The sequence below is a fragment of the Tauraco erythrolophus genome, chromosome 12, assembly GCF_009769465.1.
Source record: "Tauraco erythrolophus isolate bTauEry1 chromosome 12, bTauEry1.pri, whole genome shotgun sequence".
In the NCBI taxonomy this organism is placed as follows: domain Eukaryota; kingdom Metazoa; phylum Chordata; class Aves; order Musophagiformes; family Musophagidae; genus Tauraco; species Tauraco erythrolophus.
In genome coordinates this window covers 16,260,184-16,273,859 of record NC_141476.1, presented here as the reverse complement: position 1 = coordinate 16,273,859, position 13,676 = coordinate 16,260,184, and the positions used below count along the sequence as shown (strand labels likewise).

At 58.6% G+C, this 13,676-nt stretch overlaps 1 protein-coding gene across 1 annotated transcript in view; it reads left to right on the top strand.

Annotated features, from left to right (window-relative positions):
* Window positions 1-13,649, top strand: part of TEX264 (testis expressed 264, ER-phagy receptor) — a 40,843-nt gene extending 27,194 nt beyond the window's left edge. The window contains exons 4-5 of the mRNA XM_009989765.2: window positions 6,110-6,281; window positions 13,178-13,649. Coding sequence (XP_009988067.1) covers window positions 6,110-6,281; window positions 13,178-13,491 — 486 coding nt within the window. The 3' untranslated portion in view covers window positions 13,492-13,649. The remainder of the gene's footprint in view (window positions 1-6,109; window positions 6,282-13,177) is intronic.
* Window positions 13,650-13,676: the final 27 nt, after the last annotated feature.

The following is a 13,676-nucleotide window of genomic DNA, read 5'->3' as shown; positions in this document are numbered from 1 at the left end:
CCAGTCCTCGCTGGTGGCTCAGTTTCAGCTCTAATTTTAGGAAGAGATTTTAGGGCCCTTCGGCTCCACGCAGTTTTGTTGTTTCTTTAAAATCCTGGAGACTGAAGCATCTGACCTCTTCCCCGGGAGGAGGAGAGGATGGATGCCTCTGGCTGGAAGCAAGACTTGGGGGTCATGTTGGAGTCATGTTGCCTAAGCAGACAGGAGGTACTGGCATGCGGGGATGGGTCTGGTGGGTCCCCTGGGTGTCTCCCCACACGCCGCCAGGTGCCAGCTGACCTGTCGGCACTAACTGGAGCAGCCCGAGTGCTGGCAGCATGGGTGAGGGGAGGCTTGTGGCAGCGAAGGTGTGATGGTGCTCTGGCTGGCGGTCCAAGGGGGATGCTGGTGAGCCCTCCTGCTGAGCAGCAACCCTCAGCGATCGTCACAACCCCGCCATGTGTTTGCACCCACCAGCTGTTCCTTCTCCAGGTATATGGTGTAATAAATGGAGGGAGGGGAGCCCTGGTGCAGCAAGGGGGCTGGAGGGGTGTATCCCTAGCATCCCCCTCTGTGCCCCCCGCCAGGGCAGGAGCCAAACTCCCCGCTCTGCACCACTGGTGTTTAGCAAATCATAGAACCATCGAATGGTTTGGGTTGGAAGGGACCTTAAAGATCATCTAGTTCCAACTCCCTGCCATGGGCAGGGACACCTCCCACTAAACCAGGTTACTCAAAGCCTCATCCAGCCTGGCCTTGAACACCTTGTACTGGAGGCTGCTGGTCCAATTCAGTAGCAAGGTGGACCTGGCAATGGGCTGACTCCGCTCTCCAGCTGCCTATGGGAAAAACCCCTCATGTGCTGGTGTTGCTCTGGGGTCACAGCAAGATGCGGATGGAGCCGGCCCCATGTGTCCAGCACCGTTCTGCTTGGCTGTGATGGCGGCGGCACGTCCCATTGCCATATGGGCAGAGGTGAGTGGCAGCACTGGGCATGTTGTGCCGAACTGATGTTCAGATGGCCCCTGGTAAACAACCTGCAGATTCTTCTTGAGTCTGGGTCCCCTCCCAGAACAGGCTTGGGCCGCACGCTCACCGGTCCCCCGGGATGTTTTTCTCTCGACTGGGGCTGTGCGGAGAGAAGTCAGTGCTTAGGCTGCATCCTGCACCATAGCTTTCCCGGTGTCTGGCAGGCTCCAGCCTGCCCCAGCTTTTCGGCAGTGTCCAGAGGCAGATCCCTGGAGAGTGCGTCCCTGGCTGGTGGCAGGGAGGGCAGCTCAGGGGGCTGCCTGGTGTCCTAAGGCAGAAGAGGGGGAGCGTCTGCTGGGTGACCGGTCACTTGCTCCCCACGGCTTTTCCAGTCCTGGCTGGGTTTATGGGCATTTTTTTGCACGTTGCAGGCAGGAGGCCCTCCGGCAGGGGTGGGTGACAGGCGCAGGCGATGGTTGTGTACGTGTGGCATGCTGGTGGCTGGGGTGTGAGGTGAACGTCTCTGCGGTGGAGCCAGGAGCTGCTGGGCAGCACGGAGTGCTCAGCCCCGGCCCTGCTCCAGCAGGGAGCTTGGTGGTGGCATGAAAAGCCTCTCCCCTACTGGTCCCACAACCAGGCCCTGAAACAGTGACCCAGCAGGCTGGCATGGCTTAACCGTCACCCCGTGAGCTGTGCCAGGAGGTCTCGGTGATGAGTCAGGGGGCTGTGAGGCTGGAGGTCTTGTGGCCAGAAGCGGGGCGAGGGCAGCAGCTGCCTCCCCACCGCCTTCCCAGTGACCCTAGAAGCGTTTTGGGGCAGACAGTGGGTTCAGCTGGAGCCTGAGCACCAGTGTGCCCGGGCATGGTGAGGATCCTGGGAGGATCCACAAGACTTGTTTGCTGGTCTTCCAGCTGATTTCTTCCAGCAGTGGGAGATGAAGCAGATCCAGTTGGTGGCATTTGAATTTCTGAGCAGACGAGCCTGACAGAGTGACAAAGCCGGTCCCTGCAGTGCCCCAGCTCGCCTTCTGCTTCCTGGCAGGTGCCGAGGAGCACAGTGCGGCGTGAGCACCCTGCCACCTCCTTCCATTTTGACATGATTCTGCTGGGATTTTAATGACTGCAGGTCATATCTCAGCTGCCTCGTCATGTGTCCCGTAGCCCTGGGACTGCTCTCCTGCCTACCTGGGGAAGCAGAGGCATCCTCTGGCTGGAATGCCATGCCTAAGCCATTCCATAGGCAGACAATGGGATCTGTTCCTTAACGGATGAGCAGGGAGAGGAAATTTTTCCGACCAGGAAAGTGTGACCTCCTGGTGCTGGAGAAGGTCTCCCGAAATACTGGTTTGGTGCATAATCCCTGTCGTCCTTTCTGATGCATGAGGCTGGGGGATGCTCCATTCCTTGAGGAGTGAGGCCAACCTGGAAAAAGTGCTACAGGCAGTCACAGGTGGTGGGTGATTCGGAAACAACCCAGGGTGAAGATTGGGCAGGGTGTTATTTCACCTGGGAAAGAGGAGCGTGAAGGTCTTCCCCTACATAAACCCTTGTTGCCAAGAGGATGGTGAGCAGCACCCACCACGGGCAAAGAAAGAGTTGGCTTCGTGGGAAGCGGTAGGTTTGACACAGCAGGAGTGTGCCGGAGCTGCTGTGCATGTCAGGACTGAACTGGTGGGCTCTGGATGCATTGGTCTTTGCTATGTATGTGTAGCTTGACTATATGGATAACATATGATAAATCCCATGCTTTGGGTGCCCACTGGAGCGTCCTGCATAGAAATAAGCCTTGCGTGCTGCCGCTTCCGTCTTTGCTGGCCGCAGGAAGGGCGAGCTCCCGGCAGAGGCTGAGAAGGGAGGTGGCACAGCACGACCTTGCGAAGGGACGAGTCCCATTCCCTGCCCTACTTACTGGATCCTGCTGTCCTAGCCAGAAGCCTGGCCCGACACCATCAGCATCCCACTGTTCACCTCTCGCTGAGCTCCTCCGCCCGTGTGAGGCTGCATTTGATTTGACTCGAGGGCTCTGCCTTGCAAACTCCACCTCCACCTTGCTGCTCCATCTGTTGGCTTAGCTGCACGGCTAGCGAGGGGCTTCCTCCTCAGCTGCAGCATGTATTAGTGCCTGTTGAGCGTCTCTGTAGTTTTGCCATGTTGTGGAGCCTTTGCTAATTCACTCTCTGCTTATGCCTTTGCCTTTGGACTCTGTTCTCCAGTCTTTCCAGGTTGTTTCTTTCCCTTGCAGCAGCCTTGCAGCCTTCCTCTCTGCTGGGATGATCCTGAGCCCGCTCTGTCCGATGCTGACACCCACCTCTTGGTTGCACTTTGCTGCACCTCTGCTTGTGCTTACCTGGCCTCTGCCTGCCTCCCATCTCCTTCGGGATGGTCACAAGGGCAATCTCTCTTTCATCCCCTTTGGATGATCCCCTTCGTCATTTCTGTTGTCCTGGCTCCCCACTTCGTCGTCTCTGCCCTTTCATTAAGTTTTTATGCAGCCTCATCTCTTTGGTCCCAGTGCAGATGGGACAGCATTCCCAGCTGCCACTTCCCGGCTCCTTCTTGGGGCCGTTGTCCTCTCCTGAGCCTGGCTGCCAGTGTTGAGCTCTGCAACAGCCCTGCCAGGAGCTGGATTGCTCCAGGAAGAAGCGCAGAAGCAGAGGTGAGCTCACTAGCCTGGCTCCCAGCTTGATTGTACAGGCATAAATAGGACCAGCAGGCTCTGGTTTCCCTACGTTTTCTTTTGGGGAAAACTCTGGATGAATTGGGAAGAAGTATTAAGCATCCTTGTAGTTGTCCATAATGGGGCAGGTGTTGGTATTGACACTGAGTGTCCAGCCACTTCAGTGTCATCCCACCGACCTGGACCATGGCTGTGGGCTGTGGCAGCAAGGCACCTGGGCTTTTCTGGCTTCAGGGAGACAAAGCTGCTTCCCACCCTGGCAGGGTGGAGCATCCTCGTCTCTCTTACAAGGCAATCCTTGAGTGTGAAGCAGCGTTTGGCTCAAGAGCCAGTCCAGGACCCTGTTCTTCATACAGCTGTGCATTTTTATTCCTTAAAGAGCCACAATTCCCCATTTCGTGTGTGTGGAGGGAGTGTTGTTTGTGCTTTGAGGGAGTCACTACTATGGCTGTGTAATTGGAAGGGGAGTTGTAGCAGCCTAGATAAGTTGCAGGGAGAGGGTATGTCCCAGATCTGCTCTTTAGGACTCCCAGGGTGTGCTTCAGGAAGTCAGCTTGGGATGTCTTGGAGGATGGACTGGAGCTCAGCTTGGAATGTCTTGGAGGATGAACTGGAGCCCTGAGGTTTTAGACTGGTTAGAGACCTGGTATGAATTCAGTCAAGGTCTCTTTGCTCTAAGACCCTTTGAGTTGTCCCTGTTTGCATTAAGTTGCGGAGGGCCAGCTGGATGCACCCAAAAAACCTGCAGATCTTGGAGATACTCGTCTCTGGTATGTGTTGCAGTAACCTAAAATAAGGAACTGAGCTGAAGATTGGCTGATGGGCTTGTGGTTGGTAGAGCAAGGGGCAGCGCGACGAGAAGGGTTCTTGTCTGCCTTGTTACTGAAAAAGCAGGAGTGATATGAGCCGCCTCTGCTCTGCTGCTAAAAACAGCCCGGCTTGTTTTTATTTAATACAGTTTTGATCCGCGTGCGTTAGTGTTTCACCTGCCTGCGAGTGGGAACTCCGGGCTCCAAGCGCCTTGGAAGCCTGCCCGCGTCCCTGCGGCACCGGGATCGCAAATGTGGTTCCTCCTTGGTTGGAGGAGGGACTCTGCCAAAATTCAGGCTCAGAGGAGTCGGGACGGGACAAGTAAAGCTATTAATGGCCTTTGGTTTCTGCCCCTGTGGTGCCGGTGGGTAAACTGGGGCTCTGCAGAGCCAGCTCCTGCGGGCTTTCCTGGGAAAACAGACCCAAAAATGGCTCATGTGGGGTTTTCTCCCTGTCTTGCTTCCCTGGCATCCTGCCAGCATGGAGGTGACTCTCCAAGTGACCTTGCTGCCAGCACCGGGAAGGTGGTCAGCATTGGCTCCCCTCTGTCATGGATTCTGCTCGATGCCAGCATTTGTCCGGGAAATAAATTACTCCAAATCAGCTCAGTCTGTCCCTGGGGGTGAAAGGAGTTGGGAATGAGCAGGATTTTGTAATGTCATGATTGATGTGTCCACAGAGAGGGGCCAGCCCTGGATTTGGGGAGCCCTGGAGGGATGGGGACCCTGAGGATGTCTGGGCAAGCTGTGCCAGGGGGACGTGGCAGGGAGGAAGAGGATAGTCAGGGTGAGGAGGAGGAGGAGGGGAATAATCAGAGTGGTTGCAGGGTTAAATAAAAGCTGTCAGTGATTTGAAAAGGGGAAAGAAACAAAAAGAAAACCCACAGAAAAGACGCTCTCTCACTCACCCTGCTTGTAGTCAGCCACCCCCTCTGCCAGTGAGCAGCCAGCAGGTGGGCGGGCGAGGAGGGGGTGGCACAGGGGGTCCAGCTGCTCCTCAGCCTGGCCCCAGCACCCCGAAAGTCTCCACAGCTCCAACTTTTCATGGACCAGGGCACGGATGGGGAGGATGTGCCCCCATTGTGGGTCCCTGGCAGGCTGGAGGGGCTGAGATCTTAAAGTGTGCTGCTGGGGGGAGATTGGGTGAGGAAGAGGAGGAGGAGGAGTTGTCTGAAATGCCAGGGACTCATCTCCCACTCCTCCTGCCCTTGCTGTTCTGAAAGGAGCTGCTTGAGCTGTCGGCTCTGGATTATACTAATTAGCGGAGAAGTGCTACGCCTGCTTGTGGGGCCGTGCTGCCAGGAGGAACCGGAGGCTTGGCAGGTCCATGCGAAGCAGCTGCTGGGCTCCCTGAAACCCCTTGCTCCAGCCCAAAATGAAGACACCAAAACCGAGGCTGGGTCTCCCTGGGGCTTCGGCATCTCCCTCTTGAGCTGTGGTGGCTGCTCACCCCAGGGCTGAACCTGCCCACCCGGGCACACAGGGTCTGTTCTGGTAGGGAAAGCAGCACCGCAGTTTCGGGATGGGACTCGCCGCTCCTCGCTGGGCCTCTGTGTCTGTGGGCGAAGAGGGTGGGTCTGTGATACTGCCAGGTTGGGAGGTCCACATGGTGGGGGGGCTGCTGGGGCAGGGGGTGAGGGCACATCCCTGACCTGCGGTCGCCTGCTGTCTTTCAGGAGAGGAAGCTGTGCGCCCACCCCCGGATTGAGATCTACAAGGAGGACCGCATCTACTTTGTGTGTCCCCTCGCCCGCCAAGGGGACTTCTACGTGCCTGAAATGAAAGAACTGGAGAGGAAGAGCAGGGCTGCTGCAGCTGAGGCTGAAGACGCCCAGACAGACATCACAGGTATCCATGGCTCGCACACGGGCTCTGTTTTGATTGGCATCAGCCCTCCCAAAGGTGGGGGTCCTGGTGTCCCTGGTGCTGCCACCTGAGCAGGCAGAGAGGGGCTGACCTGTGCCCACCCGGCACCCAACCACAGCGTCTCAGCACACCTCTTCTCCTCCCCCCTGGTGGAGATAGAGTCTCGTCCCCGAGGTGTCATGCCATGTCTCAGGGAGCACCCAGGCACCCCTGCGGCATCAGGGCAAGGGCCGAGCTGCTACCAAGCCGCCAGCCCGCTCTAGTCAGAGCAGAGCTGGATCTCACAGCTTTTAGTTGCAGCTGGGCTTGTTTTTCTCCTTGTCATATACATCTTCCTTGATCTCATCTTCATCTGTTACATATTGGGATTGCGAAGAGCTTAAATACCAGGTTGCTGTAGCTGGTGGTGAAGTTGCCCGATAGCATCTGCTCAGCAAGATCTGTTGGAGCCTGGATGTATTCATACAGGAAGGGACCACAATGGCTGTAGGTGCAGAACAGCAGTGCTATAGTAACCCAAAATGCTAGTTGCTGTCGCCGGCCCACGTGCTCACATGTCTGCGAGACGCGGGAGCCGGCTAGCCCAGTGTTCCCGGGCGCTGGACAGCACGGCCAAGCTGGCCACTGGCGGGGGCAACCGCCTCCTCCTGCCCCGCGGGTTGCCTGCGCTTGTGTAACGGGCATGAAAAAACCATGACAGCTCTCCTCGCCTCCCTGGGAGTTTGGTCATTTTATTTAACACATCTTCAGATTTGGATTGCTTTAATTCTTAATCGCGTGCAGTGTAAAAGCAAGCCTGGGAATTGCTTTCTGGGAGCTCTGTCCATTTAGTGCTGCAACTAAGAGTCTAATTGGAGCAGTTTCCCAGCCCTTTGAGGTCCCGTGTTTTCGCAGCGCTCACTCAGCTCTTCGCCTTTTTGTCCGCTCTGTACTGGGGGTGGCTGCTTTGGGCACCCGCCTGGGTTGACCAGAGATGCCCCACAGCCCACTCACTCCAGCACCTTCCCATGGTTGCCCCGTGGCTTCAGAGAGGGACGGCAGGACCCCTGTGAGCAAAAGCTGCTCCAGGTTGGTGGCTGTAGCAGCTGTGTGTGCTCCTTTCTGCACCACTTGGGTGCACAGTCCTGTGGCACAGCCAGGGGATGCTCGGTGCGGCCGCTGCCCTGTGCCCGGCTGTCTTGCTGCTTTCCCTGGGATGCCAGTGCCAGCACGCCTGTGGTGGGGGAGACCCCTGCCACGGATTAGGAAGGTCTTCCCAGTTTTAGACAGCAAATGATGTTGGACTTTCTCATGTGGGAGACCCCAAGCTGGGCTCCCCAGCCCCAGCTCTGCACCGGCTCCTCCACCACCGCTCCCCTTCCAGTCACGTAGATGAGCTTTTGTCGGTGCGATCTGCTGTGGTGTCTGTCATCTGCTGAGTCTGCACAAACCAGCTTAAAATAATAATAGCTGTGAGATGCTGGCCTTGCCCCTGGACAGAAGAGTTGAGCTTGGATGTCGCACTGTGATTGCTGTCACTGCTGAGCACGGCCGCAGAACCAGGCCTGGCAGGGTGTCACATCCCCGCTCCGGCCACCGGAGAGAGCCGAGGACGTGGCAAGCCTTCGGGTTGCTTGTGCCGCTCCTGCCTGAGGGTCTTGGAGGTCCCCGTGATCTCCTGTGTCCCTATGATGTTGCGGTGCCCTAGGCTGGCACAGCTGCTGTCACTTGGGGAGGGCGGCACCTCTTAGGGAGGTCGGGGCTTGTGCAAAGGGAGACAGCACCCAGCGAGCTTCCTTGTCCCACCTTTGCTGGCCTGCTGACACTGGGGACTCGGTTTGCTGCCAGCGGCGCTTCCCCAGCTGCAGCAGTTGAGCGGCCGTCGGACTGACCCTGGTTCAGTGACAGAGTCAAAGTCAGGAGGTGAGGTAGGAGAGGGCAGCTGTTCTCATCGGACTCCACATCTCGCCACCAAAGTCCTGTGTGGGTTTTCTGAGCCCCAGTACGAGAGGAGGTCCCGCTGGAGGAGACAGCTGGTGGATCTCCTCTCTGCCTGGCTGCTCACTGGAGATGCCTTGAAGGAGATGCCTTGAAGCTGGTGCCTTATGGATTGAGATTGGTCCTCCCTTCTTAAGTATTTTCTGTGCTGGAATCTGTGCGACCACCTCTGAGTTGGAGGACGAGAAAGCCCCGATCTCTTTCCTCGTCCTTTTTCCCTTGTGTGCGATTTCAGGGCGAGCATCATATTCAGTAACGCTCTGTGCGGACACAGCACCGTTCAGTCATGGCTCACAAAACTCCCCGCCAGCAGCTGTATTAAAGGCTTCAGCAATTCCCAGCAGAAGGTCGTTGTGGCTGGTGCCAGGTGGTACCGAGCGACTTGGATGTGTAAGAAAAGCTTGGATTTGTTTTCTTGAGCCTCCTGACCTTGGAGCGCATCTCTCTATTTAGGCTGTCATCTGCTGTCCTCGCTCCGGAGCTCGCCCTGTGAGGTGCTGGGTGCCTGCAGCTCTGAGCGAAGCCAATGCCTGCAAAGGCTGCGGGACGTGGTCCAGGGTCTCTGCTTTCTGCTGCTGCTCGGCACGGAGCAGGGTGCTGGCAGCTCCGCTGAGGATGGACACGCTCGGCACGCGAGGAAGGGGCCGCAGGCTGTGGCTGCCTCCGCACCAATTCCATCCCTTCTTCGCCTTCATTAGGGTCATTGGAAAGACAGGAAGCGTTTTTGGAAGGCGGCTGACGGGTCTCCAGGGGGCCATTGTCAATCATGATTAGTTGTTTTGTTCCTAATTATTTTCCGGGGCTCTGGCACCGGCGCAGCGCTCAGCGGGCCCTTGCTCCTGGCTCGCTCTCAGCAGCGTGCTCCCCAGCGTGACCCCGCTGCAGCGCGCGGAAGGTGGAAGCAAACAAAAAGCAGCCTCTCGACACGGGCTTGCTGGCATGAACGCAGATGGTTTCTAAGCGCATGGCTCTGCACAGTCTCAGGTGCTCATTTTCCTGGAGCTGAGTCAGTCCAGCAGCATCCGGGTGCAACCAACGGCATCACCCGCTGAGCCCCAGTACCACGGGGGGCACATCCCCTAGTGTGCTCTGCCTCATTCCCGCTTGCTTCCGTCCTCTGGCGAGCCCTGCCTGTTCTGCCTGCCTGTACGTCCCAAGAAGGATCTTAGTGGGCAGCTTGTGCCGTACCCACTTGCTGGTCTCCTGCCCCAGCCCCTCTTGGGCGGCTCCCTGCGAGCTTCGGGAAGCGCCAAGGAGCTGTGCCCCTCCCGGCAGCGCATTGACCCATTACTTAGCGGCAGAGGTGACAAATATTTGATCGAACAAGGGGAAAGAGAGGGCCCGGGTGCACCAAGAGGGGAGCATCAGTGTCCTGCTGGGGTGATGTGGGAGGGGAGACAGTCCTCCTTCCCGGGGTGATTTGGGGATGCTGGTACCTGGGGTGACACAGGGCAGAGCTGCCTGGGGGGGCCCGGCTCCCTGCTGGGCTCGTTAGCAGCATGAGGTGAGTGGTTCCTGTTGCACCCATCCCTGGCCGGTATCTTGCTGTAGGCCACTTGGCTTCCCTTCTTCTTAGATGGCCTTGGAATCTGGGGGTGCTCCTCAACACCCTGGTGGGACTTCACCCCAGGCTGTGCCTTTTTTTCTGAAATTAAAACTTCCCGGGTTCCACATTGCTGCTGAGTGAACACACAGTGGGACAGCTACGCTGTCCTTGGGGGAGCAGAGCGGAGGGGGGGGTTTCCACAGGAAGGCTGGCATCCAACTGTACGCCAGAGGGAAGAGCTGTGGTTGATCCAGGTGCTGGGCTGGCTCCAGGGCAGGTGCAGGGACTGGCCTTGGGAAGTGGGATGCAGGGGGTGGGCAGTGACTCGCTGGGCATCTGAGCAAGGTGCCTGGGGCAGGATGGAGGAGTGGGCATGAGGGCTGCCAGAAACCTCCATGCCAATGAGATGAGAGCTGAACCCCTGCTCGCTCACAGGGCACCTTCCAGGGAGGCTGTGCTTGCCCTCTTGGAGTCCTGCCGCTCTCCCTGCCTGGCCTCTCCGGGCCCTGCTGGTACAGCTGGGGGTTCCTGCCATGTTCTCCTGCTAGAGCTGACCCCGCACCGTCCCCCGCAGCAGTGGCTCCGTCTGTCGTCCCTGCCTGGTGTGGCCACCTGTCCCCAGCCAGGCCGGGTGGCCACGCCAGAGCCAACCTTGTCCTGCGCAAAGGAGAGCGAGGCCGCCGAAATGGGCAAATTTGCCAGTTGAGGCTGCTCAGACATGATCAGAAGTGACAGGGCGGTGGAAAAGTGCCTGGCTGAAAGGAAACAGGACTCGATTTATTGTCGCCCTTGGAGTGAGGGAGAGGGAAGTGGCTGCCGGGGTGAGGACAGCAGTGCTTTCTGCAATGGCAGCTCGGAGCAGCGCGTGGGGAGACTTTATCTCCATCTTCCCCTTCCCCAGCTGCTACTCCTCTCCTCAAGTCCTCCTTTGCTTTGTGGCATGGGGTTACAGGCCAGCTTCCCAGCTGAAACAGCCCCTGGGGCAATGCAGGAGGGGTGCTGCGCAGGCAGGGCATGGCTTGGGGGGTCGGGGTCACTCTTGTCCCGGGTTTCAGAGGGATGCGAGATGACCACAAGTGATGTGAGCTGTCATGAAGCCACGGTGGGAACATGTCCATGTCACCTCAGGCCACCAATTTGGCCAAATTTGTACATGCTCACTAGAGACCTTGCAAACCCTTAGCTGATTTCAAGGCTTGGGGTCTGTGTGCTCCACTCCGTACCCCACAGCTCCATCTTCCTGGAGGCTTCCCGCTGACCCACTGCCCTGCCGTGGTCCTGCCAGGCAGGATGGCACCGCCACCCGCTCGGTCGCCGCCATCTCCTTCATCGAGCGCCTCGGCAGCGGCGTGCAGAACATCCTTTTTAACTTAGAGTAAATGTGGTTTCTGTGTTGAGGTGCTCCCTGATGCTGCACAAAGGCAGTGCGTGTCGGCGGGCGATGGTTCTTTTCTCCTTTCCATGGGGAGGTCACCAGGTGCCGCTCGGGTGGGCAGCTGAGGGCTCAGCTTGTGCCAGCTGCCGCAGGGGTTGTGTGCCATGGCCGAGGGGAGAGGGTGGAGGCTCAGCTCCTGTCCAGGCGGGATGAAGCCAATACCCTGTCCAGGTGGGATGAAGCAATGGGTACACTGTGTCTGTGGGTCTTTCCCAGCTGCCCCTTGTCCTGCTACCGCTGCTCCGTCCTCTCTGCACGGTGCTCGCTCAGCCAGCAGGACCATGGGATGGCGCCGCTCAGAAGGCAGAGGACTGCCATTTGCAAGCAGTTCTGCTGGCAGCCGCCCAGGCCGGGAAGAAAAACAGCAAAAAAGGGATTTTTAAGGGTGTTTAAGGAAGGAAAATGCCCTTGCTGGTGGGTCTCCTCCAGGAGCTGGAGGAGAACGAGCAGCCCAGCCCTGGGCACCCTGGCTGCAGGAGCCTGGGAAGGCTGGAGATGGCTGCTGGAGCCCAGAGCAGCCCCATGCTGGTGGCTGGGGACAGCATCGCGCCGGCGGGAGCAAACGTGGAGGAGAGGGCTCTGCTCTTCTGCCTGGGAGCCCCTCCATGGTTGTCACTGTCCTCTTTGCCACTTCCTGGCCCTGCTGCTGGCAAGCTGCAGTCCTCCGCCGGTGCTGCTGCCCAGCGGGCCTCCTGGTGTGGAGCATGATCCTCGGTAGCAACATCCCGCCTGGCATGGTTGGAGCCCCCGTGGGAGTGGAGGTGCTGGGGAGCGGCCGAGCACGGCACGCGCTTCCCACCAGTGCAAGGCAGGTGGGAAGAAGGTGGAGTGGGGAGAGCGGCAATGGAGAAACCTGCCCAGTGTTTGCTGCCGCTGTGTTAATTAGCAAAGTGGATCTGCGATGTTGTAATCAGCGACGTGGATCTATGATGTCATAATTAACCATGTGTATCTTTTATCTCATAATTAACAATGATTAATGTTTTACAGGAGGGGTTTTGTCTCCTGGCTGGTTGCTCTGGCAACTGCACCGAGCTGGTCTCAATCTGACACGCTCCTCTTGTTGTCGACTCCTTAATTGCGTTGTCGACCGAGCTAACGAGGCAGGGATCCAGGGAGGGGGTGGTGGGCCCAGGGGTCCGCCCTGGCAGGCAGGGGCAGCCCCCGGGGGGGCTCAGCTGCGAGAGGGGGTGTGAGCTGGCAGCCGGGCGACGTGGAGAAGTGCCGAGTGAGCTGGGAAGGCTCCCCCCATTCTCTGGCACCCCGAGTCCTGTCTGCCGCTGCCCTGCCCTGCTGTGCCAGCCTTCGCGCTGCTGCCGGCGCTGCTGGCTGGGGGGGAGCTAGGCAGGGAGCGGGAGGAGGTTGTAGGAGGTGCTGAAGGCGGTGTTAGGATGCCCTGGCATGAGGCTCGATGTACACCTGCCTCTGATGGTGGCACATCCGAGGACCTGCCTGCGTGCCGCCTTCCTCTTGGGTGCTCAAGTGGTGCTGCAGCTCTCCATCACCCTCGCAGCACAGTGTCCCGCTCCTCACCTTGTTCCTGATGCCATGGTGGAGGCAGGGGTGTCCCCCAGCTCCCAGGCTGGGCATTCTCCCTAAGGAACGGCTTGCCAGGTCCTCAGTGTGTGCATGGAGAGCAGCAGTGGGGCCAGGGCATGACCAGGAGGTCAGGGCACAGCTGGGAAGTCTGGGGGTTTGTTTGTGCTGGTTTGGGGGTGCCCTGATTTCAGGGATCTGCTTGAGTCCAGCTCATGCTTGTTTTGGCCCAGTCACTTCTCAAGGGCACAGGAGGTGACAAGAGGTAGGAGCTGGTCTCCGCTGTGGCCTGACGTCTCTGAGGTTTCAGGTACCTTCAAAGGCTGTGGCACCCCATCCCCATCACTGCAGCGTTCACTCCCTCCCTTTCTCTCTCCATCTCAGGGGCTGACACCGTGAGTGAGACAAGCTCCATCAGCATAGAGGCCACAACTGACAGCAGAGACACCTCGGTGGCCACCTCCATCCTGCTGCCCTTCCCAGCCAGCCGCGGCCGGGAGGAAGCGGACAACCGCAGTGAGCACAGCTACAGCGAGTCGGGAGCCAGCGGCTCCTCCTTCGAGGAGCTGGACCTGGAGGTCACCGGGGACGGGGAGGGAGCCCCAGGCCTGCTGCCCAACGTGGGCTATGTGGGCAACCAGGAGGTCACAGAGAAGTGGACCAAGGAACCCATTGCTGCCGAGAGAGGAGAAGAGTGAAACGGAGACCCGGCCGCCTTGCCTCTGCTGGGGTCTGAGTTACTGGGAACCGGTCGCCATTCCCACCTCCTTCCTCTCCAGCCAAGAGATTTTGGTCGCTGATTCCCCCTGACACCTGCTCTCCCTCTTTGCAGAAAGTGTGTTTGACCGTTTTGGGGACACCGGGAGGCAGGGGGGTCTCCTGG